Below are 22,745 nucleotides of genomic sequence, written 5' to 3'. Positions count from 1 at the left end.
CGGAATACAATGATTTGCAAATCCTTTTCAACCCATATTCAATTGAATGCACTACGACACCTTCATAACAATATGTACAATATACACACTGCAAGTATATATATATATATATATATATATATATATATATATATATATATATATATATATATATATATATATATATATATATAATGTAGTAACAGACACCCTCATAACAATATGTAAAATGTACAATATACACACTGCAAGTGTATATATATATATATATAATATATATATATATATATATATATTATATATATATATAATGTAGTAACAGACACCTTCATTAGAATATGTATTATGTACAATATACACACTGCAAGTATATATATAATGTAGTAACAGACACCCTCATGACAAAATGTAAAATGTACAATATACACACTGCAAGTATATATATATATATATACACACATATATATATATGGGATGGATGTTCTAATCATGGAAGATTTGGTAACAGACAACGAAGACGACTATTTTTGAAGCTGAATATAAGGAGGATGAACTACTGCTTATAGAAGCGAGCACGAAGAAGAGGGCAAAACGCCGGAGTAGACGGAAGCCGATAGTGAGTGACTTTGATGCAGTAAATGTGGAACTTTGAGGTAAGCTCTGCCGAAATAAATGGTGTGCTTACCCACGTCAACTGGGAACTTCCCAGACCAACTTGACCAAACAGACAACTGTCCCACCCAGTGAGTCACTATAGTATTGATAATGATACATACTACGCTAGAAAAATAGTTCCTCAGTGTTCGCTCTTACAATAACAATGTTGTTACAGTTTGGTTGTTAAACAGGTTATAGAAAGTAAATGAAGTATTGTTGGCAGGGTTTTTTTTTTCCATTAAATAACACTGTACTAAAATAATGGCATTTATTTGAGTTCTTGTGGCTCAGTGGCATTCACAAGTTCCACCAAGAGCCTCTACTGACGAGCTTCAAGTGCCGGTCTAAACTACTCTTAAGTGAACGATGAGAACTTAAACTTTTTGAGGATTTTACAGAATTTCGAAATTCAAATCCCTGAGAAACTTTCATGACAAACCCCACCAAGTTACTCCTCCACCTTCTTTAGCATCTTTCTACTATTCTGCCATTTTCCCCAGCCACTGAGATGGTTGCTGAAGAGATCGTTGTGATCCTCCTCTAACGGCTCATCTTTGTGCCATGGTCCCCACACACCGCCGTTGTACTGTGGGTTCGATCGCAGGTCTTTAGCTGGGTACCGAACCTTGACTGCGGTCTTGTTGTACTGTGCCAACCGCATGAGCATCTTTTTCACAACATGCGGATAGCGTCCAGAGAGGTCAACTCGTTCGTAAGGGTCAGAGGTGATGTTGAATAGCCACAGGGACTTGCCGCGGTCCCAGCGGACTCGTTCGCTATGCCAGCGGATAGTTAGTCTTTGGGTGGAGAAGGTCTGAGGGGGTACCCAGTCGCTATAGCCAGGAACGCCCGTTAGCAGCTTCCAATGGCCAACCCGTAGCGCCGCCTGGATAGCTGTGTTCCACAACCCGTACCCGACTTTCCACGACCCATTCTTGGCCTTAATATAGATGGGATCTATATTGTGAAGTATGTCCTGACGTGGAGATGGTAGCCCTTCGCTGATAGCCTCCCAGACATCATATCCGTCTAGGCTTAGATCCTCATCCAAAGTCCCTTCCCCCAAGGTCACCAACGTGGGGAACCAGTCTGTGATGTGCACCAAAGACCGACATTTTGTCCCCTTCTTCAGCAAAAGAGGACTGTGAACAAATCCCACTGCCCTAATGCCGCCCTCCCAGAGTGTGGCCTTGCTACCCCTGAGGGGCCAGTTGCTACCACCTGATAGTGGTTGTCCCCCGTTGTCAGAGGAGTACACGATAACGGTGTTGTCGTAGTAATGGTAGCGCTTTAGCGCTATTGTAAGGTTGCGGACTGCTTCGTCCAGGCAGGATACCATGGCAGCGTACTTGCGCCGGTGCAGATTCACGATACCTTTGTAGCGTTCCAGGTATTGAGCCGGGACTTGTAAGGGTGAGTGGACCGCTTGGTAGGCTAAGTAGAGGAACAGCGGTTTGCGACGGTCATGTTTTGCTAAGATACCGATAGCTTTTTGGGTGAACATTACCGTCGAGTACAAGCCGCGGTCTTGTTCCCAAGCTGCCTCCTCGCCTTCGTACAAGTCATAGCCGCACATGCTGGGACCTTCACACTTGTAGTGGCTGTAATAGTCGCCGCTTCCCAGCAGAGATCCAAAGAAGGTATCGAACCCTCGCTGGGTGGGGAGGCAGCCTCGTTTGTAGAAGCCCAGGTGCCACTTGCCCACCATGTGGGTGGAGTAGCCCGCTTGCCTTAGCTTCTGGGGTAGGGTGATGTTGTCCAGGGGTAGGCAGTTGGGCTGGGTGGCTCGGATAATGGAGTGCTGGAGCCCAGTGTGGATCTGGTACCTGCAAAAACAAAACAGGCCAAATTGTATTAATCCAAAGAATCGTTGAAATTGCTCCTCCCGCCAGTTACTCAGTGGCCTAGTGCAGGGGTCACCAACGCGGTGCCCGCGGGCACCACGTAGCCCGTAAGGACCAGATGAGTAGCCCGCTGGCCTGTTCTAAAAATAGCTCAAATAGCAGCACTTACCAGTGAGCTGCCTCTATTTTTTAAATTGTATTTATTTACTAGCAAGCTGGTCTCGCTTTGCCCGACATTTTTAAATTCTAAGAGAGACAAAACTCAAATAGAATTTGAAAATCCAAGAAAATATTTTAAAGACTTGGTCTTCACTTGTTCAAATAAATTCATTAATTTTTTTACTTTGCTTCTTATAACTTTCAGAAAGACAATTTTAGAGAAAAAATACAACCTTAAAAATGATTTTAGGATTTTTAAACACATATACCTTTTTACCTTTTAAATTCCTTCCACTTCTTTCCTGACAATTTAAATCAATGTTCAAGTAATTTTATTTTTTTTTATTGTAAACAATAATAAATACATTTTAATTTAATTCTTCATTTTAGCTTCTGTTTTTTCGACGAAGAATATTTGTGAAATATTTCTTCAAACTTATTATGATTAAAATTCAAAAAAATTATTCTGGCAAATCTAGAAAATCTGTAGAATCAAATTTAAATCTTATTTCAAAGTCTTTTGAATTTCTTTTGAATTTTTGTTCTGGAAAATCGAGAAGAAATAATGATTTGTCTTTGTTAGAAATATAGCTTGGTCCAATTTGTTATATATTCTAACAAGGTTCAGATTGGATTTTAACCTATTTAAAACATGTCATCAAAATTCTAAAATTAATCTTAATCAGAAAAAAATTACTAATGATGTTCCATAAATTCTTTTTTTTATTTTTTCAAAAAGATTCGAATTAGCTAGTTTTTGTCTTCTTTTTTTCGGTTGAATTTTGAATTTTAAAGAGTCAAATTTGAAGATAAACTATGTTTCAAAATGTAATTGTCATTTTTTTCATGTTTTCTCCTCTTTTAAACCGTTCAATTAAGTGTAAATATCATTAATTATTAATAATAACAGAGTTAAAGGTAAATTGAGCAAATTGGCTATTTCTGGCAGTTTATTTAAGTGTGTATCAAACTGGTAGCCCTTCGCATTAATCAGTACCCAAGAAGTAGCTCTTGGTTTCAAAAAGGTTGGTGACCCCTGGCCTAGTGGTTAGAGTGTCCGCCCTGAGATCGGTAGGTTGTGAGTTCAAACCCCGGCCGAGTCATACCAAAGACTATAAAAATGGGACCCATTACCTCCCTGCTTGGCACTCAGCATCAAGGGTTGGAATTGGGGGTTAAATCACCAAAAATCATTCCCAGGCTGCTGCTCACTGCTCCCCTCACCTTCCAGGGGGTGATCAAGGGTGATGGGTCAAATGCAGAGAATAATTTCGCCACACCTAGTGTGTGTGTGTGACAATCATTGGTACTTAACTTTAACTTTATTAATGCTAACCGGGGTTGAACAATTCATTGCATTTGCACATTACAGTACATTACATTACACACTGGGGCTGCACAATTAGTCCACATCAAGGTTTTGATTAATGTGATTACGTCACCGCAAGAGGCTGAGGTTTTATATTTTTGAGTGACAAGACATGTTTGCAAATCCAGAATTGCGGCTCGCCAGTGAGAAGTTCCGCAAAGTAACACAAGTGTGATTATAGGGGTGTAACGGTACACAAAAATGTCGGTTCGGTACGTACCTCGGTTTAGAGGTCACGGTTCGGTTCATTTTCGGTACAGTAAGAAAACAACAAAATATACATTTTGGGGTTATTTATTTACCAAATTTGCAAAATCTTCCACCAAAAATATTTTTCTTAGTGGAATATTTGATGTGAAGTAATCGGAACCTTGGATTGGTCAATAATTCATAATAACATTGATTTTGATTCAATATTATGTTTTGAGCAATGACAGTTTGAAAGAAAAAAAAACAGCTTTGTTTTATTAGTCAACATTGCAACTTTTTCTAAATTACATTTAACCTTTTTTATTTCACTTTTGTTATGTTTTTGTTTATTTTAATAGTATTTTTAGAATGTGCCGTGGGCCTTTAAAACATTAGCTGTGGGCAGCAAATGGCCTCCGGGGCACACTTTGGACACCCCCGCTATAGATAATAAAAAATTAAATCTGATAAATCTATGGCTAAAAAGCAGAGCCGGGCGACGCATGCGCGTTTATCATAACTCTCTCGCTCTCTCTGCCCCTCCCTCACGAATGCTTCTGCATGCACAATTTGTTTTGTTTTTAACCCCTTCTTAACCCTGGACGTACATTGAAAATACACGCAACCCTAACTCAAAATGACAGACATTTGAGGCATTTAAGAAACTCCGCCCGGACAGCCCCGCAAAAGAGGACATGTCCGGTGGAAAGAGGACGTATGGTCAGTCTATCCTAGCCCGTTAGCTGCTAGCATGCCGTGTGTTGTGCCTCGGTGTGCATTGTTTACACAACGTGCGGTACGCTACTTAATATGTCCGTGTGGAAACTCGTTCGGTACACCTCCGAACCGGACCGAAACCCCCGTACTGCAACGGTTCAATACAAATACACGTACCGTTACACCCCTATGTGATTATAAAGCCAAATGCTTCGAATCGGATGGGTAATATGAGCCCATCAACACGGACAAACAAACGAGAATGTCGTGATCACTTGATGTCAACAAACAAAGTGACGTCCGACCTAGTTTTTCCAACTGGGAAAAATAGCCCTTTTAGATGTTGCATATTTATTTAAGTTACCGTATTTTCCGGCCCATAGGGCGCATCGGATTACTAGGCGCACTGCCGATGAATTATCTATGTTCGATCATTTTTCATATATAAGGCGCACTGGATCATAGGGCGCATTAAAGGAGTCATATTATTATAATTGTTTTCTAAATTGGAAACACTTCCCTGTGGTCTACATAACATTTTCAGGACTTATCCAGATCCCAAAAAAAGATCAGCAGGTACCAGAAGGTAAGAAAAGTTTATTTTGCATAATATTGCGAAACAAAACGCCAGATAATATGTCTTACCTTATACACACACCACAATAATACTCCTATGTTGAAGCACAGTACAATCCATCATAGCTTCCTTCATAGCTTACCAAAGTCGTACTAAAACATTTTGATAGATTTTCGAGCGCCGTGTGTAATGTTCTATATTTTCAATGGAACATATACAATTTTGGTGTTGTTTACTTGAGTCATATTGCAGTCTACATGTATCTCTCATGTGTGACTGCCATCATATTGCAGTCTACACGTATCTCTTATGTGTGACTGCCATCTACTGGTCACACTTATCATTTCACCATGTGCCATATAAAACAGCTTGGAGGTCGGTAAGCACAACCAAAATTATTCCGTACATTAGGCGCACCGGGTTATAAGGCGCACAGTCGAGTTTTGAGAAAATGAAAGGATTTTAAGTGTGCTTTGTAGTCCGAAAAATACGGTACATTTTTGCTTACAAAAATGAGTCAATTTAATGTTTTTGTTTGATTATTTATTTAGTACAACAAAGTTATTTACCTTCCAATTACAGTACTATGGTAAACATAAACAATTTTACAGTGGTTAAAAAAAAGTGTACATCCTTATAAATGGTTGCGTGCATTATCATGGTATATTATTTTGTATAGTATTTTGTATATTGTACAGGATTGCTTATTATTTTTATTGGATAGTAGTCTATTTCAATTTTTTGTTGTTTTTTTCTTTATTACCTATTGTGTAATTTATTTTTATCCCATATTTGTTCCCACTACCGCACCTTAAATTGGAGTCCTTAAAGGCCTACTGAAACCCACAACTACCGACCACGCAGTCTGATAGTTTATATATCAATGATGAAATCTTAACATTGCAACACATGCCAATACGGCCGGGTTAACTTATAAAGTGCAATTTTAAATTTCCCGCTAAACTTCCGGTTGGAAACGTCTATGTATGATGCGTCACGACGGCAACGGAAGTATTCATACCCAATGTGTCACCATACAAACTGCTCTGTTTTTATCGAACAATTCCACAGTATTCTGGACATCTGTGTTGGTGAATATTTTGCAATTTGTTTAATGAACAATGGAGATTGCAAAGAAGAAAGTTGTACGTGGGATCGGTGTATTAGCGGCTGGCTGTAGCAACACAACAAGGTGTACTTACTTGGATAGCAGACGCCTAGCCGATGCTAGCCGCCAACCGCATCTGTGATCGGGTGAAGTCCTCCGTCGCGTCGTCGATCGCTGGAACGCAGGTGAGCACGGGTGTTGATGAGCAGATGAGGGCTGGCTGGCGTAGGTGGAGCGCTAATGTTTTTATCTTAGCTCTGTGAGGTCCGGTTGCTAAGTTGCTAAGTTAGCTTCAGCGTCGTTAGCAACAGCATTGTTAAGCTTTGCCAGGCTGAGAATTATTAACCGTGTATTTACATGTCCATGGTTTAATAGTATTGTTGATCTTCTGTCTATCCTTCCAGTCAGGGATTTATTTATTTTGTTTCTATCTGCATTTGAGCCAGATGCTATCACGTTAGCTCAGTAGCTAAAGAGCTTCGCTGATGTATTGTCGTGGAGATAAAAGTCACTGTGAATGTCCATTTCGCGTTCTCGACTCTCATTTTCAAGAGGATATAGTATCCGAGGTGGTTTAAAATACAAATCTGTGATCCACAATAGAAAAAGGAGAGTGTGTGGAATCCAATGAGACCTTATACCTAAGTTACGGTCAGAGCGAAAAAAGATACACCCTGCACTGCCTCTCTAGTTCTTCACTCTAACGTTCCTCATCCACGAATCTTTCATCCTCGCTCAAATTAATGGGGTAATCGTCGCTTTCTCGGTCCGAATCTCTCTCGCTCCATTGTAAACAAAGGGGAATTGTGAGGAATCCTTCCTCCTGTGACGTCACGCTACTTCCGGTATAGGCAAGGCTTTTTTTAATCAGCGACCAAAAGTTGCGAATTTTATCGTCGTCGTTCTATACTAAATCATTTCAGCAAAAATATGGCAATATCGCGAAATGATCAAGTATGACACAGAATGGATCTGCTATCCCCGTTTAAATAAAAAAATGTCATTTCAGTAGGCCTTTAATCTCGTTATATGCAAATATAATGACAATAAAGTCCATTCTATTCTATTCTATTCTATTATGATTACATTATAAACACTGTATAGTTTTTAATGATTATTTCTTCAGTTTAAGAGCATAAAGTAGAAAAAAGCTATGAGTCTGTCTGCATGTTCTTAAAGTGAATTATTGCCTATTGATCTAATGTGTGCCACCTTTAGACAAGAATATGTTGATTGACAGTCTAACTGAAACAATCTAATTGACACTCGGTTTTTTTTTCAGTTTTATATGTATGAAATATAAAAATCGCAATTGCATTTTTGTAGAAACAAAATCACAATTGGGTTTTCTATCAAAATCCTGTAGCCCTGTTACACAAATTACACCGGTCAATGACAAACAAGGCACTTCTGGCCATTTATAAATTGAATTGATAATTGTATCTAAATATAAGAAAAAATATGCGTATGTGTATAAAAATCGGGTATAATTTATTTTAATACAAGATTGATTTATTTCCTGTGTTTGTTTAAAAATACATTAGAGAAAATAATCGCATAGTCAAACGCAATATTGCAATAAAATAATTGCAATTAGATTTACCAAAATCTTTCAGCCTTAAGCTAGCCACGAGAAACAATACAAACATTGTAGCTAAAGTAAAAAATATTGTGGTATGTTAGGACAATAGTGTAAATGTAAATATCGGAATCGACAAATTAGAACGATACAGCATTAGCACAGCGGTTCTGAATTCATAGATACGACATAAAGTGACAATAAATATTTCAATACTGAACAACGCAAAATACATTTTGAATCCAAATCACTCCGTAATAGGTCTTGCTCTCCGGTGTTAACATACGAGTTACTGTGTGGAGATATTGGGGGGAAATTATAAAAGTTTACTCGGCTCACTAATATAACTGCAGAAGAGAGCTGTTTTGATAATGAGGCTGGCTATATAGAACACACAAATTCATTGCTCATTAACTCTAAAATACTGAAATGTTCAAAAAAAACACGTACAAAGCAAATAACAGGCTACCTGAAAATGTACAACAATTCTTTGAACAAGTCAAGACTAACACAATAACAAGAATAAAATATATTAAAAAGCACATACATACACACAAGTACAGTACATACATTCACACTCACGGTACATACATACACACGCACATTCACTATACAAACATACATATACACATACAAACCCCGTTTCCATATGAGTCGGGAAATTGTGTTAGATGTAAATATAAACGGAATACAATGATTTGCAAATCATTTTCAACCCATATTCAGTTGAATATGCTACAAAGACAACATATTTGATGTTCAAACTGATAAACTTTTTTTTTTTTGCAAATAATCATTAACTTTAGAATTTGATGCCAGCAACACGTGACAAAGAAGTTGGGAAAGGTGGCAATAAATACTGATAAAGTTGAGGAATGCTCATCAAACACTTATTTGGAACATCCCACAGGTGTGCAGGCTAATTGGGAACAGGTGGGTGCCATGATTGGGTATAAAAGTAGATTCCATGAAATGCTCAGTCATTCACAAACAAGGATGGGGCGAGGGTCACCACTTTGTCAACAAATGCGTGAGCAAATTGTTGAACAGTTTAAGAAAAACCTTTCTCAACCAGCTATTGCAAGGAATTTAGGGATTTCACCATCTACGGTCCATTATATCATCAAAGGGTTCAGAGAATCTGGAGAAATCACTGCACGTAAGCAGCTAAGCCCGTGACCTTCGATCCCTCAGGCTGTACTGCATCAACAAGCGACATCAGTGTGTAAAGGATATCACCACATGGGCTCAGGAACACTTCAGAAACCCACTCAGTAACTACAGTTGGTCGCTACATCTGTAAGTGCAAGTTAAAACTCTCCTATGCAAGGCGAAAACCGTTTATCAACAACACCCAGAAACGCCGTCGGCTTCGCTGGGCCTGAGCTCATCTAAGATAGACTGATACAAAGTGGAAAAGTGTTCTGTGGTCTGACGAGTCCACATTTCAAATTGTTTTTGGAAACTGTGGACATCGTGTCCTCCGGACCAAAGAGGAAAAGAACCATCCGGATTGTTATAGGCGCAAAGTAAAAAAGCCAGCATCTGTGATGGTATGGGGGTGTATTAGTGCCCAAGACATGGGTAACTTACTGTGAAGGCGCCATTAATGCTGAAAGGTACATACAGGTTTTGGAGCAACATATGTTGCCATCCAAGCAACGTTACCATGGATGCCCCTGCTTATTTCAGCAAGACAATGCCAAGCCACGTGTTACAACGGCGTGGCTTCGTAGTAAAAGAGTGCGGGTACTAGACTGGCCTGCCTGTAGTCCAGACCTGTCTCCCATTGAAAATGTGTGGCGCATTATGAAGCCTAAAATACCACAACGGAGACCCCCGGACTGTTGAACAACTTAAGCTGTACATCAAGCAAGAATGGGAAAGAATTCCACCTGAGAAGCTTCAAAGATGTGTCTCCTCAGTTCCCAAACGTTTACTGAGTGTTGTTAAAAGGAAAGGCCATGTAACACAGTGGTGAACATGCCCTTTCCCAACTACTTTGGCACGTCTTGCAGCCATGAAATTCGAAGTTAATTATTATTTGCAAAAAAAAATTAAAGTTTATGAGTTTGAACATCAAATATCTTGTCTTTGTAGTGCATTCAATTGAATATGGGTTGAAAAGGATTTGCAAATCATTGTATTCCGTTTATATTTACATCTAACACAATTTCCCAACTCATATGGAAACGGGGTTTGTACATATACACATACTGTACATATACAATCACTCTACAAACATACATATACACATACTGAACATACAGTTGCAATCAAAAGTTTACATACACTTGTAAAGAACATAATTTCATGGCTGTCTTGAGTTTCCAATCATTTCTACAACTCTTATTTTTTTGTGATAGAGTGATTGGAGCACATACTTGTTGGTCACAAAAAACATTCATGAAGTTTGGTTATTTTATGAATGTATTATGGGTCTACTGAAAATGTGACCAAATCTGCTGGGTCAAAAGTATACATACAGCAATGTTAATATTTGCTTACATGTCTCTTGGCAAGTTTCACTGCAATAAGGTGCTTTTGGTAGCCATCCACAAGCTTCTGGTTGAATTTTTGACCACTCTTGACAAAATTGGTGCAGTTCAGCTAAATGTGTTGGTTTTCTGACACGGACTTGTTTCTTCAGCATTGTCCACATGTTTAAGTCAGGACTTTGGAAAGGCCATTCCAAAACGTTTACTGAGTGTTGTTAAAAGGAAAGGCCATGTAACACAGTGGTAAAAATGCCCCTGTGACAACTTTTTTGCAATGTGTTGCTGCCATTAAATTCTAAGTTAATGAATATTTGCAAAAAAAAAATAAGTTTTCCAGTTTGAACGTTAAGTATCTTGTCTTTGCGGTCAATTTAAATGAGTATACCGGTAAGTTGAAAATGATTTGTAAATCATTGTATTCTGTTTTTATTTGTGAATTACACAACGTGCCAACTTCACTGGTTTTGGGTTTTGTCGATGAGTGATTTATAATCCTCGTAAAAGGTTTAAAAAAAAAAAAAGAGGTGGGTGCAAACCAGCGTATTTTGCGTGTCTTTCTCGCCATCTCCGACTCTAAATTGGCTGTCAAAGTGTACCATCTTCTCACTTTTTGGCCAAATCTGTGTTATATGTGTTTTATGTTGCACGATTGCTTAGGTTGTCTTTATTTTAAAGTTATCGTGCCGTGATTTTACCATTTGGGAATATTTTTTTCTCCATGTGGCCCCTGATCGAAAATGAGTTTGACACCCCTGATTTAGAGGGAAAAGGTTTTGTTCTATTTTTAAACAAAGAAAACAATCTTAGGTTGTCTTTATTTTTAAGTTATCGTGCCGTGATTTTACCATTTGGTAGTAGATTTTTCCCCATGTGGCCCCTGATCTAAAATGAGTTTGACACCCCTGATTTAGAGGAAAGCGGTTTTGTTCTATAAATTAAACGAAGAAAACAATCTTAGGTTGTCTTTATTTTTAAGTTATCGTGACGTGATTTTACTAGTCCGGCCCATTTGGAAGTGGATTTTTCTCCATGTGGCACCTGATCTAAAATGAGTTTGACACCCCTGATTAAGAAGAAAGTGGTTTTCTATTTTTACACAAAGAAAACAATCTTAGGTTGTCTTTATTTTTAAGTTATCGTGCTGTGATTTTGCCAGTCCGGCCCACTTTGGGGGTAGATTTTTCTCCATGTGGCCCCCAATCTAAAATGAGTTTGACACCCCTGATTTAGAGGAAAGTGGTTTTGTTCTATTTTTAAACAAAGAAAACAATCTTAGGTTGTCTTTATTTTCAAGTTATTGTGCCGTGATTTTACCAGTCCGACCCATTTGGGAGTGGATTTTTGTCCATGTGGCCCCTGACCTAAAATTAATTTGACACCCCTAAATTAGAGGAAAGTGGTTTTGTTCTATAAATTAAACAAAGAAAACAATCTTAGTTGTCTTTATTTTTAAGTTATCGTGCCGTGATTTTACCATTTGATAGTAGATTTTTCTCCATGTGGCCCCTGATCTAAAATGAGTTTGACACCCCTGATTTAGAAGAAAGTGGTTTTGTTCTATTTTTACACAAAGAAAACAATCTTAGGTTGTCTTTAGTTTTAAGTTATCGTGCTGTGATTTTACCAGTCCGGCCCACTTTGGGGGTAGATTTTTCTCCATGTGGCTCCCAATCTAAAATGAGTTTGACACCCCTGATGTAGACGAAAGCGGTCTTGTTCTATTTTTAAAAAAGAAAATCTTAGGTTGTTTTTATTTTCAAGTTAACGTGCCGTGATTTCACCATTTGGGAGTAGATGTTTCTCCATGTGGCCCCCGATCCAAAAAAAATTTGACACCCCTGATTTAGAGGAAAGTGGTTTTGTTCTATAAATTAAACAAAGAAAACAATCTTAAGTTGTCTTTATTTTTAAGTTATCGTGCCGTGGTTTTACCATTTGGTAGTAGATTTTTCTCCATGTGGCCCCCGATCTAAAATGAGTTTGACACCCCTGATTTAGAAGAAAGTGGTTTTGTTCTATTTTTAAACAAAGAAAACAATCTTAGCTTGTCTTTATTTTTAAGTTATCGTGCTGTGATTTTACCATTTGGGAGTAGTTTTTCTCCATGTGGCCCCCGATATAAAATGAGTTTGACACCCCTTATTTAGAGGAAAAAGGTTTTGTTCTATTTTTAAACAAAGAAAACAATCTTAGGTTGTCTTTATTTTTAAGTTATCGTGCCGTGATTTTACCATTTGGGAGAAGATTTTTCTCGAAATGGCCCCCAATATAAAACAGTTTGACATATGTACAAAATAAACCACATGATGTAAGTACATCTTAGAGGAAAATGATCAAATTACATAAATAAGATACTGTAATTGGATTTGGATATCGTTTTTGTATCTTGATAGATTGAAACTGAACAACAACATTATCACATAATTTATTCAGAAAATATAAATAACGACAAATGTATACTATTAACCACAACAGGTAATTGTAAAAATAAATAAAAATTTTAAAAAAACAATAACACAAAAACAATCTTAGGTTGTCTTTATTTTTAAGTTATCGTGCCGTGATTTCACCATTTGGGAGTAGATTTTTCTCCATGTGACCCCCGATCCAAAAAAAATTTGACACCCCTGATTTAGAGGAAAGTGGTTTTGTTCTACAAATTAAACAAAGAAAACAATCTTAGGTTGTCTTTATTTTTAAGTTATCGTGCCGTGATTTTACCAGTCCGGCCCATTTGGGAGTGGATTTCTCTCCATGTGGCCCCCGATCTAAAATGAGTTTGACACCCCTGATTTAGAGGAAAGTGGTTTTGTTCTATAAATTAAACAAAGAAAACAATCTTAGGTTGCCTTTATTTTTAAGTTATCGTGCCGTGATTTTACCATTTGGGAGTAGATTTTTCTCCATGTGGCCCCCGGTCTAAAATGAGTTTGACACACCTGATTTAGAGGAAAGTGCTTTTGTTCTATTTTTAAACAAAGAAAACAATCTTAGGTTGTCTTTATTTTTAAGTTATCGTGCTGTGGTTTTACCATTTGGGAGTAGATTTTTCTCCATGTGGCCCCTGATCTAAAATTTGTTTGACACCCCTGATTTTGGTTTTGTTCTATAACTTAAACAAAGAAAACAATCTTAGGTTGTCTTTATTTTTAAGATATCCTGCCGTGATTTTACCATTTGGTAGTAAAAAATGTTCCATGTGGCCCCTGATCTAAAATGAGTTTGACACCCCTGATTTAGAGGAAAGTGGTTTTGTTCTATAAATTAAACAAAGAAAACAATCTTAGGTTGTCTTTATTTTTAAGTTATCGTGCCGTGATTTTACCATTTGGGAGTAGATTTTTCTCCATGTGGCCCCCAATATAAAATAGTTTGACATATGTACAAAATAAACCACATGATGTTAGTACATCTTAGAGGAAAATGATCAAATTACATAAATAAGATACTGTAATTGGATTTGGATATCGTTTTTGTATCTTGATAGATTGAAACTGAACAACAACATTATCACATAATTTATTCAGAAAATATAAATAACGACAAATGTATACTATTAACCACAACAGGTAATTGTAAAAATAAATAAAAATTAAAAAAAAAACAATAACACAAAAACAATCTTAGGTTGTCTTTATTTTTAAGTTATCGTGCCGTGATTTCACCATTTGGGAGTAGATTTTTCTCCATGTGACCCCCAATCCAAAAAAAAATTTGACACCCCTGATTTAGAGGAAAGTGGTTTTGTTCTATAAATTAAACAAAGAAAACAATCTTAGGTTGTCTTTATTTTTAAGATATCGTGCCGTGATTTTACCATTCGGTAGTAAATTTTTCTCCATGTGGCCCCTGATCTAAAATGAGTTTGACACCCCTGATTTAGAGGAAAGTGGTTTTGTTCTATTTTTAAACAAAGAAAACAATTTTAGGTTGTCTTTATTTTTAAGTTATCGTGACGTGATTTTACAAGTTTCCCACTTGGAAGTAGATTTTTCTCCATGTGGCCCCCAATTTAAAATGAGTTTGACACCCCTGATTTAGAAGAAAGTGGTTTTGTTCTATTTTTAAACAAAGAAAACAATCTTAGCTTGTCTTCATTTTTAAGTTATCGTGACGTGATTTTACAAGTTTCCCACTTGGAAGTAGATTTTTCTCCATGTGGCCCCCGATCCAAAATGAGTTTGACACCCCTGATTTAGAGGAAAGTGGTTTTGTTCTGTTTTTAAACAAAGGAAACAATCTTAGGTTGTCTTTATTTTTAAGTTATCGTGTCGTGATTTTACCAGTCCGGCCCATTTGGGGGTAGACTTTTCTCCTTGTGGCCCCCGATTTAAAATGAGTTTGACACCCCTGATTTAGAGGAAAGTGGTTTTGTTCTATAAATTAAACAAAGAAAACAATTTTAGTTTGTCTTTATTTTTAAGTTATCGTGCCGTGATTTTACCAGTCCGACCCACTTTGGGGGTAGACTTTTCTCCTTGTGGCCCCCGATTTAAAATGAGTTTGACACCCCTGATTTAAAGGAAAGTGGTTTCGTTCTATTTTTTAACAAAGAAAACAATCTTAGGTTGTCTTTATTTTTAAGTTATCGTGCCGTGATTTTACTACTTGGGAGTAGATTTTTCTCCATGTGGCCCCTGATCTAAAATGAGTGTGACACCCCTGATTTAGAGGAAAGTGTTTTTTTTCTATTTTTAAACAAAGAAAACAATCTTAGGATGTCTTTATTTTTAAGATATCGTGCCGTGATTTTACCATTTGGGAAAATATTTTTCTCCATGTGGCCCCTGATCTAAAATGAGTTTGACACCCCTGATTTAGAGGAAAGTGGTTTTCTTCTATAAATTAAACAAAGAAAACAATCGTAGGTTGTCTTTATTTTTAAGTTACCGTGCCGTGATTTTACCAGTCTGGCCCATTTGGGAGAAAAATTTTCTCCATGTGGCCCCTGATCTAAAATGAGTTTGACACCCCTGATTTAGAAGAAAGTGGTTTTGTTCTATTTTTAAACAAAGAAAACAATCTTAGGTTGTCTTTATTTTTAAGTTATCGTGCCGTGATTTTACCATTTGGGAGTAGATTTTTCTCCATGTGGCCCCTGATCTAAAATGAGTTTGACACCCCTGATTTAGAGGAAAGCGGTTTTGTTCTATTTTTAAACAAAGAAAACAATTTTAGGTTGTCTTTATTTTTAAGTTATTGTGCCGTGATTTTACCAGTCCGGCCCACTTTGGGAGTGGATTTTTGTCCATGTGGCCCCTGATCTAAAATGAGTTTGACACCCCTGATTTAGAGGAAAGTGGTTTTGTTCTATTTTTAAACAAAGAAAACAATCTTAGGTTGTCTTTATTTTTAAGTTATCGTGCCGTGATTTTACCATTTGGTAGTAGATTTTTCTCCATGTGGCCCCCGGTCTAAAATGAGTTTGACACCCCTGATTCAGAGGAAAGTGGTTTCATTCTATTTTTAAACAAAAAAAACAATCTTAGGTTGTCTTTATTTTTAAGTTATCGTGCCGTGATTTTACCATTTGGGAATATTTTTTTCTCCATGTGGCCCCTGATCTAAAATGTGTTTGACACCCCTGATTTTGGTTTTGTCCTATAAATTAAACAAAAAAAACAATCTTGGGTTGTCTTTATTTTTAAGTTATCGTGCCATGATTTTACCATTTGGGAGTGGATTTTTCTCTCCCTGTGGCCCCTGATCTAAAATGAGTTTGACACCCCTGATTTAGAAGAAAGTGGTTTTGTTCTATTTTTAACCAAAGAAAACAATCTTAGCTTGTCTTTATTTTTAAGTTATCGTGCCGTGATTTTACCATTTGGGAGTAGATTTTTCCCCATGTGGCCCCTGATCCAAAATGTGTTTGACACCCCTGATTTAGAAGAAAGTGGTTTTGTTCTATTTTTAAAAAAAGAAAACAATCTTAGCTTGTCTTTATTTTTAAGTTATCGTGCCGTGATTTTACCATTTGGTAGTAGATTTTTCTCCATGTGGCCCCTGATCCAAAATGTGTTTGACACCCCTGATTTAGAGGAAAGTGCTTTTGTTCTGTTTTTAAACAAAGAAAACCATCTTAAGTTGTCTTTATTTTTATCGTGCCGTGATTTTACCAGTACGGTCCATTTGGGAGTGGATTTTTCCCCATGTGGCCCCTGATCTAAAATGAGTTTGACACCCCTGATTTAGAGGAAAGTGGTTTTGTTCTATTTTTAAACAAAGAAAACAATCTTAGCTTGTCTTTATTTTTAAGTTATCGTGCCGTGATTTTACCAGTCCGGTAGTAGATTTTTCTCCATGTGGCCCCCGGTCTAAAATGAGTTTGACACCCCTGATTTAGAGGGAAGTGGTTTCATTCTATTTTTAAACAAAGAAAACAATCTTAGGTTGTCTTTATTTTTAAGTTATCGTGCCGTGATTTTACCATTTGGGAATATTTTTTTCTCCATGTGGCCCCTGATCTAAAATGTGTTTGACACCCCTGATTTTGGTTTTGTCCTATAAATTAAACAAAAAAAACAATCTTGGGTTGTCTTTATTTTTAAGTTATCGTGCCATGATTTTACCATTTGGGAGTGGATTTTTCTCTCCATGTGGCCCCTGATCTAAAATGAGTTTGACACCCCTGATTTAGAAGAAAGTGGTCTTGTTCTATTTTTAAACAAAGAAAACAATCTTAGCTTGTCTTTATTTTTAAGTTATCGTGCCGTGATTTTACCATTTGGGAATATTTTTTTCTCCATGTGGCCCCTGATCTAAAATGTGTTTGACACCCCTGATTTTGGTTTTGTTCTATAAATTAAACAAAAAAAACAATCTTGGGTTGTCTTTATTTTTAAGTTATCGTGCCATGATTTTACCATTTGGGAGTGGATTTTTCTCTCCATGTGGCCCCTAATCTAAAATGAGTTTGACACCCCTGATTTAGAAGAAAGTGGTTTTGTTCTATTTTTAACCAAAGAAAACAATCTTAGCTTGTCTTTATTTTTAAGTTATCGTGCCGTGATTTTACCAGTCCGGTAGTAGATTTTTCTCCATGTGGCCCCCGGTCTAAAATGAGTTTGACACCCCTGATTTAGAGGAAAGTGGTTTCATTCTATTTTTAAACAAAGAAAACAATTTTAGGTTGTCTTTATTTTTAAGTTATCGTGCCGTGATTTTACCATTTGGGAATATTTTTTTCTCCATGTGGCCCCTGATCTAAAATGTGTTTGACACCCCTGATTTTGGTTTTGTCCTATAAATTAAACAAAAAAAACAATCTTGGGTTGTCTTTATTTTTAAGTTATCGTGCCATGATTTTACCATTTGGGAGTGGATTTTTCTCTCCATGTGGCCCCTGATCTAAAATGAGTTTGACACCCCTGATTTAGAAGAAAGTGGTTTTGTTCTATTTTTAAACAAAGAAAACAATCTTAGGTTGTCTTTATTTTTAAGTTATCGTGCCGTGATTTTACCATTTGGGAGTAGATTTTTCTCCATGTGGCCCCTGATCTAAAATGAGTTTGACACCCCTGATTTAGAGGAAAGTGGTTTTGTTCTATTTTTAAACAAAGAAAACAATCTTAGGTTGTCTTTATTTTTAAGTTATCGTGCCGTGATTTTACCAGTCCGGCCCATTTGGTAGTAGATTTTTCTCCATGTGGCCCCCGGTCTAAAATGAGTTTGACACCCCTGATTTAGAGGAAAGTGGTTTCATTCTATTTTTAAACAAAAAAAACAATCTTAGGTTGTCTTTATTTTTAAGTTATCGTGCCGTGATTTTACCATTTGGGAATATTTTTTTCTCCATGTGGCCCCTGATCTAAAATGTGTTTGACACCCCTGATTTTGGTTTTGTTCTATAAATTAAACAAAAAAAACAATCTTGGGTTGTCTTTATTTTTAAGTTATCGTGCCATGATTTTACCATTTGGGAGTGGATTTTTCTCTCCATGTGGCCCCTGATCTAAAATGTGTTTGACACCCCTGATTTAGAAGAAAGTGGTTTTGTTCTATTTTTAAACAAAGAAAACAATCTTAGGTTGTCTTTATTTTTAAGATATCGTGCCGTGATTTTACCATTTGGGAGTAGATTTTTCTCCATGTGGCCCCTGATCCAAAATGAGTTTGACACCCCTGATTTAGAAGAAACCGGTTTTGTTCTATTTTTAAACAAAGAAAACAATTTTAGGTTGTCTTTATTTTTAAGTTATCGTGCCGTGATTTTACCAGTCCGGCCCACTTTGGGAGTGGATTTTTGTCCATGTGGCCCCTGATCTAAAATGAGTTTGACACCCCTGATTTAGAAGAAAGTGGTTTTGTTCTATTTTTAAACAAAGAAAACAATCTTAGCTTGTCTTTATTTTTAAGTTATCGTGCCGTGATTTTACAATTTGGTAGTAGATTTTTCTCCATGTGGCCCCTGATCCAAAATGTGTTTGACACCCCTGATTTAGAGGAAAGTGCTTTTGTTCTGTTTTTAAACAAAGAAAACCATCTTAGGTTGTCTTTATTTTTATCGTGCCGTGATTTTACCAGTACGGTCCATTTGGGAGTGGATTTTTCCCCATGTGGCCCCCCCGTCTAAAATGAGTTCGACCCCCCTGGTTTCGAGGAAAGTGGTCTACCTGCCGGTCATGAGCTGGCTCCTGGAGGGGCTGCAGAGGGGCTGCACGTAGTAGTTCTCCAGCTTCACTCCTTGGGCCGCCAGGCGGTCGAGAGTCGGCGTTTTAATCTCCGAGCCGTGATAGCCCACGTCCCGGAAGCCCTGGTCGTCCACGAGGATGAAGACGATGTGCGGCTGAGTCCGCGACGCTTTGGGGTCCTGGTTGTCGCGGCCCCACGTCTGACATGACACCATCACGCCCACGAACAAACTCCACAGAAGCAACATGTTTTAAAGCGAGCTCGTCAGTTCCCACGGAGGTGCGGGCGTGAAAGTCGTGGCGAGAGTTGCGTCAATAAGTTACTCATCGTGTGAGCCTACTTTCCAGCAGCTCGTCCAGAGGCGTGAAGACGTACGTGATGGTGGAGTGGGTCCAACAGAGTCGTCCACGGCAGATGTCTTCCATCATGTTTGAAAACAGTGTTCGTGGGTGCGCGCGTGTGTTGGCGTGTGTGCGTAAGAAGAGTCAGTGGGAAGGTCCCGCTTTTCAAGAAAAGAAAAAAAAAAGGGGGGGTCAACGCCCTCTAGCGGTGGTGAATCACAATTTTCAATCGAAATGTTATTTCAAAAGGTGAAGAAACATGTCCAAAAATCCATCCATCCATCCATATATATATATATACACACATATATATACATATACATACAAACCCCGTTTCCATATGAGTTGGGAAATTGTGTTAGATGTAAATATAAACGGAATACAATGATTTGCAAATCATTTTCAACCCATATTCAGTTGAATGCACTACAAAGACAACATATTTGATGTTCAAACTCATAAACTTTTTTTTTTTTTTTTGCAAATAATAATTAACTTAGAATTTCATGGCTGCAACACGTGCCAAAGTAGTTGGGAAAGGGCATGTTCACCACTGTGTTACATGGCCTTTCCCTTTAACAACACTCAGTAAACGTTTGGGAACTGAGGAGACACATTTTTGAAGCTTCTCAGGTGGAATTCTTTCCCATTCTTGCTTGATGTACAGCTTAAGTTGTTCAACAGTCCGGGGGTCTCCGTTGTGGTATTTTAGGCTTCATAATGCGCCACACATTTTCAATGGGAGACAGGTCTGGACTACAGGCAGGCCAGTCTAGTACCCGCACTCTTTTACTATGAAGCCACATTGATGTAACAAGTGGCTTGGTATTGTCTTGCTGAAATAAGCAGGGGCGTCCATAGTTGCTTGGATGGCAACATATGTTGCTCCAAAACCTGTATGTACCTTTCAGCATTAATGGCGCCTTCACAAATGTGTAAGTTACCCATGTCTTGGGCACTAATACACCCCCATACCATCACAGATGCTGGCTTTTCAACTTTGCGCCTATAACAATCCGGATGGTTGTTTTCCTTTTTGGTCCGGAGGACACGACGTCCACAGTTTCCAAAAACAATTTGAAATGTGGACTCGTCAGACCACAGAACACTTTTCCACTTGGTATCAGTCCATCTTAGATGAGCTCAGGCCCAGCAAAGCCGACGGCGTTTCTGGGTGTTGTTGATAAACGGTTTTTGCCTTGCATAGGAGAGTTTTAACTTGCACTTACAGATGTAGCGACCAACTGTAGTTACTGACAGTGGGTTTCTGAAGTGTTCCTGAGCCCATGTGGTGATATCCTTTACACACTGATGTCGCTTGTTGATGCAGTACAGCCTGAGGGATCGAAGGTCACAGGCTTATGTGCAGTGATTTCTCCAGATTCTCTGAACCCTTTGATGATATTACGGACCGTAGATGGTGAAATCCCTAAATTCCTTGCAATAGCTGGTTGAAAAAGGTTTTTCTTAAACTGTTCAACAATTTGCTCACGCATTTGTTGACAAAGTGGTGACCCTCGCCCCATCCTTGTTTGTGAATGACTGAGCATTTCATGGAATCTACTTTTATACCCAATCATGGCACCCACCTGTTCCCAATTTGCCTGTTCACCTGTGGGATGTTCCAAATAAGTGTTTGATGAGCATTCCTCATCTTTATCAGTATTTATTGCCACCTTTCCCAACTTCTTTGTCACGTGTTGCTGGCATCAAATTCTAAAGTTAATGATCATTTGCAAAAAAAAAAAAAGTGTTTATCAGTTTGAACATCAAATATGTTGTCTTTGTAGTGCATTCAATTGAATATGGGTTGAAAATTATTTGCAAATCATTGTATTTCGTTTATATTTACATCTAACACAATTTCCCAACTCATATGGAAACGGGGTTTGTATATAATGTATAAATAAATATATATAATATACACTACCGTTCAAAAGTTTGGGGTCACATTGAAATGTCCTTGTTTTTGAAGAAAAAGCACTGTACTTTTCAATGAAGATAACTTTAAACTAGTCTTAACTTTAAAGAAATACACTTTATACATTGCTAATGTGGTAAATGACTATTCTAGCTGCAAATGTCTGGTTTTTGGTGCAATATCTACATAGGTGTATAGAGGCCCATTTCCAGCAACTATCACTCCAGTGTTCTAATGGTACAATGTGTTTGCTCATTGGCTCAGAAGGCTAACTGATGATTAGAAAACCCTTGTGCAATCATGTTCACACATCTGAAAACAGTTTAGCTCGTTACAGAAGCTACAAAACTGACCTTCCTTTCAGCAGATTGAGTTTCTGGAGCATCACATTTGTGGGGTCAATTAAACGCTCAAAATGGCCAGAAAAAGAGAACTTTCATCTGAAACTCGACAGTCTATTCTTGTTCTTAGAAATGAAGGCTATTCCACAAAATTGTTTGGGTGACCCCAAACTTTTGAACAGTAGTGTATATATGATATATAAATAAATATATAATATATATATATGAAATATAAATAAATATATAATATCTATATATATATATATATATATATATATATATATATATATATATCCATAAATATAGACTGCCTTTTTGGGACCAGTATAGATGTTTAAGCCCTTTTGGTCCCATAAGGCCCCCAATAATAACTCCTCTAATTTAAATGTACAAATAAAAGGAATAAATCAATTTTATTTGTCAGTTGGTGATTTAACCAAATAGTTTTATAAGTTTTAGTTGCACTCTTTTGTTGTTTTGATAACAATTAATAATGAGCATACCAAATGAATGCTATAATAATGACACATTGTGATTTCTAAATATGTTTTGTATAATCAGAAATGTGTACGACAAGTATTTATAGGTAAAACATTTTGCCAAATATTTAAATACATTTTTTAACTTGCATGTCCAATATTTATTCCCAAACCCGCTTACCACCATACAGATTAAGTATATGATTATGATTATTGTGACAGCTATCTGGCCACCATTGCAAAAGTGTTTAATAGTTCCATGCTTTAGTGACTGAAAACTGACACACGAAACAGAGTATTGCCGTTATAATACTAGATTATGGGATTTAGACAAATAAACACAGCCTCGTAGCGAG

General features: G+C 37.4%; 1 protein-coding gene across 1 annotated transcript; it reads right to left on the bottom strand.

Moving 5' to 3' along the window:
* Positions 1 to 458: 458 nt before the first annotated feature.
* Positions 459 to 19,924, bottom strand: arsj (arylsulfatase family, member J). Its single transcript, XM_062066218.1, has 2 exons — positions 19,289 to 19,924; positions 459 to 2,462 (listed from the first exon to the last, which is right to left on the bottom strand). Exons 1-2 carry the CDS (start codon positions 19,552 to 19,554, stop codon positions 1,085 to 1,087), a joined length of 1,644 nt encoding a protein of 547 aa, XP_061922202.1. The 5' UTR covers positions 19,555 to 19,924; the 3' UTR covers positions 459 to 1,084.
* Between the last annotated feature and the right edge of the window lie 2,821 nt (positions 19,925 to 22,745).

This window comes from Entelurus aequoreus, linkage group LG12, assembly GCF_033978785.1.
Source record: "Entelurus aequoreus isolate RoL-2023_Sb linkage group LG12, RoL_Eaeq_v1.1, whole genome shotgun sequence".
In the NCBI taxonomy this organism is placed as follows: domain Eukaryota; kingdom Metazoa; phylum Chordata; class Actinopteri; order Syngnathiformes; family Syngnathidae; genus Entelurus; species Entelurus aequoreus.
This window is presented reverse-complemented; position numbering and strand designations above follow the sequence as displayed.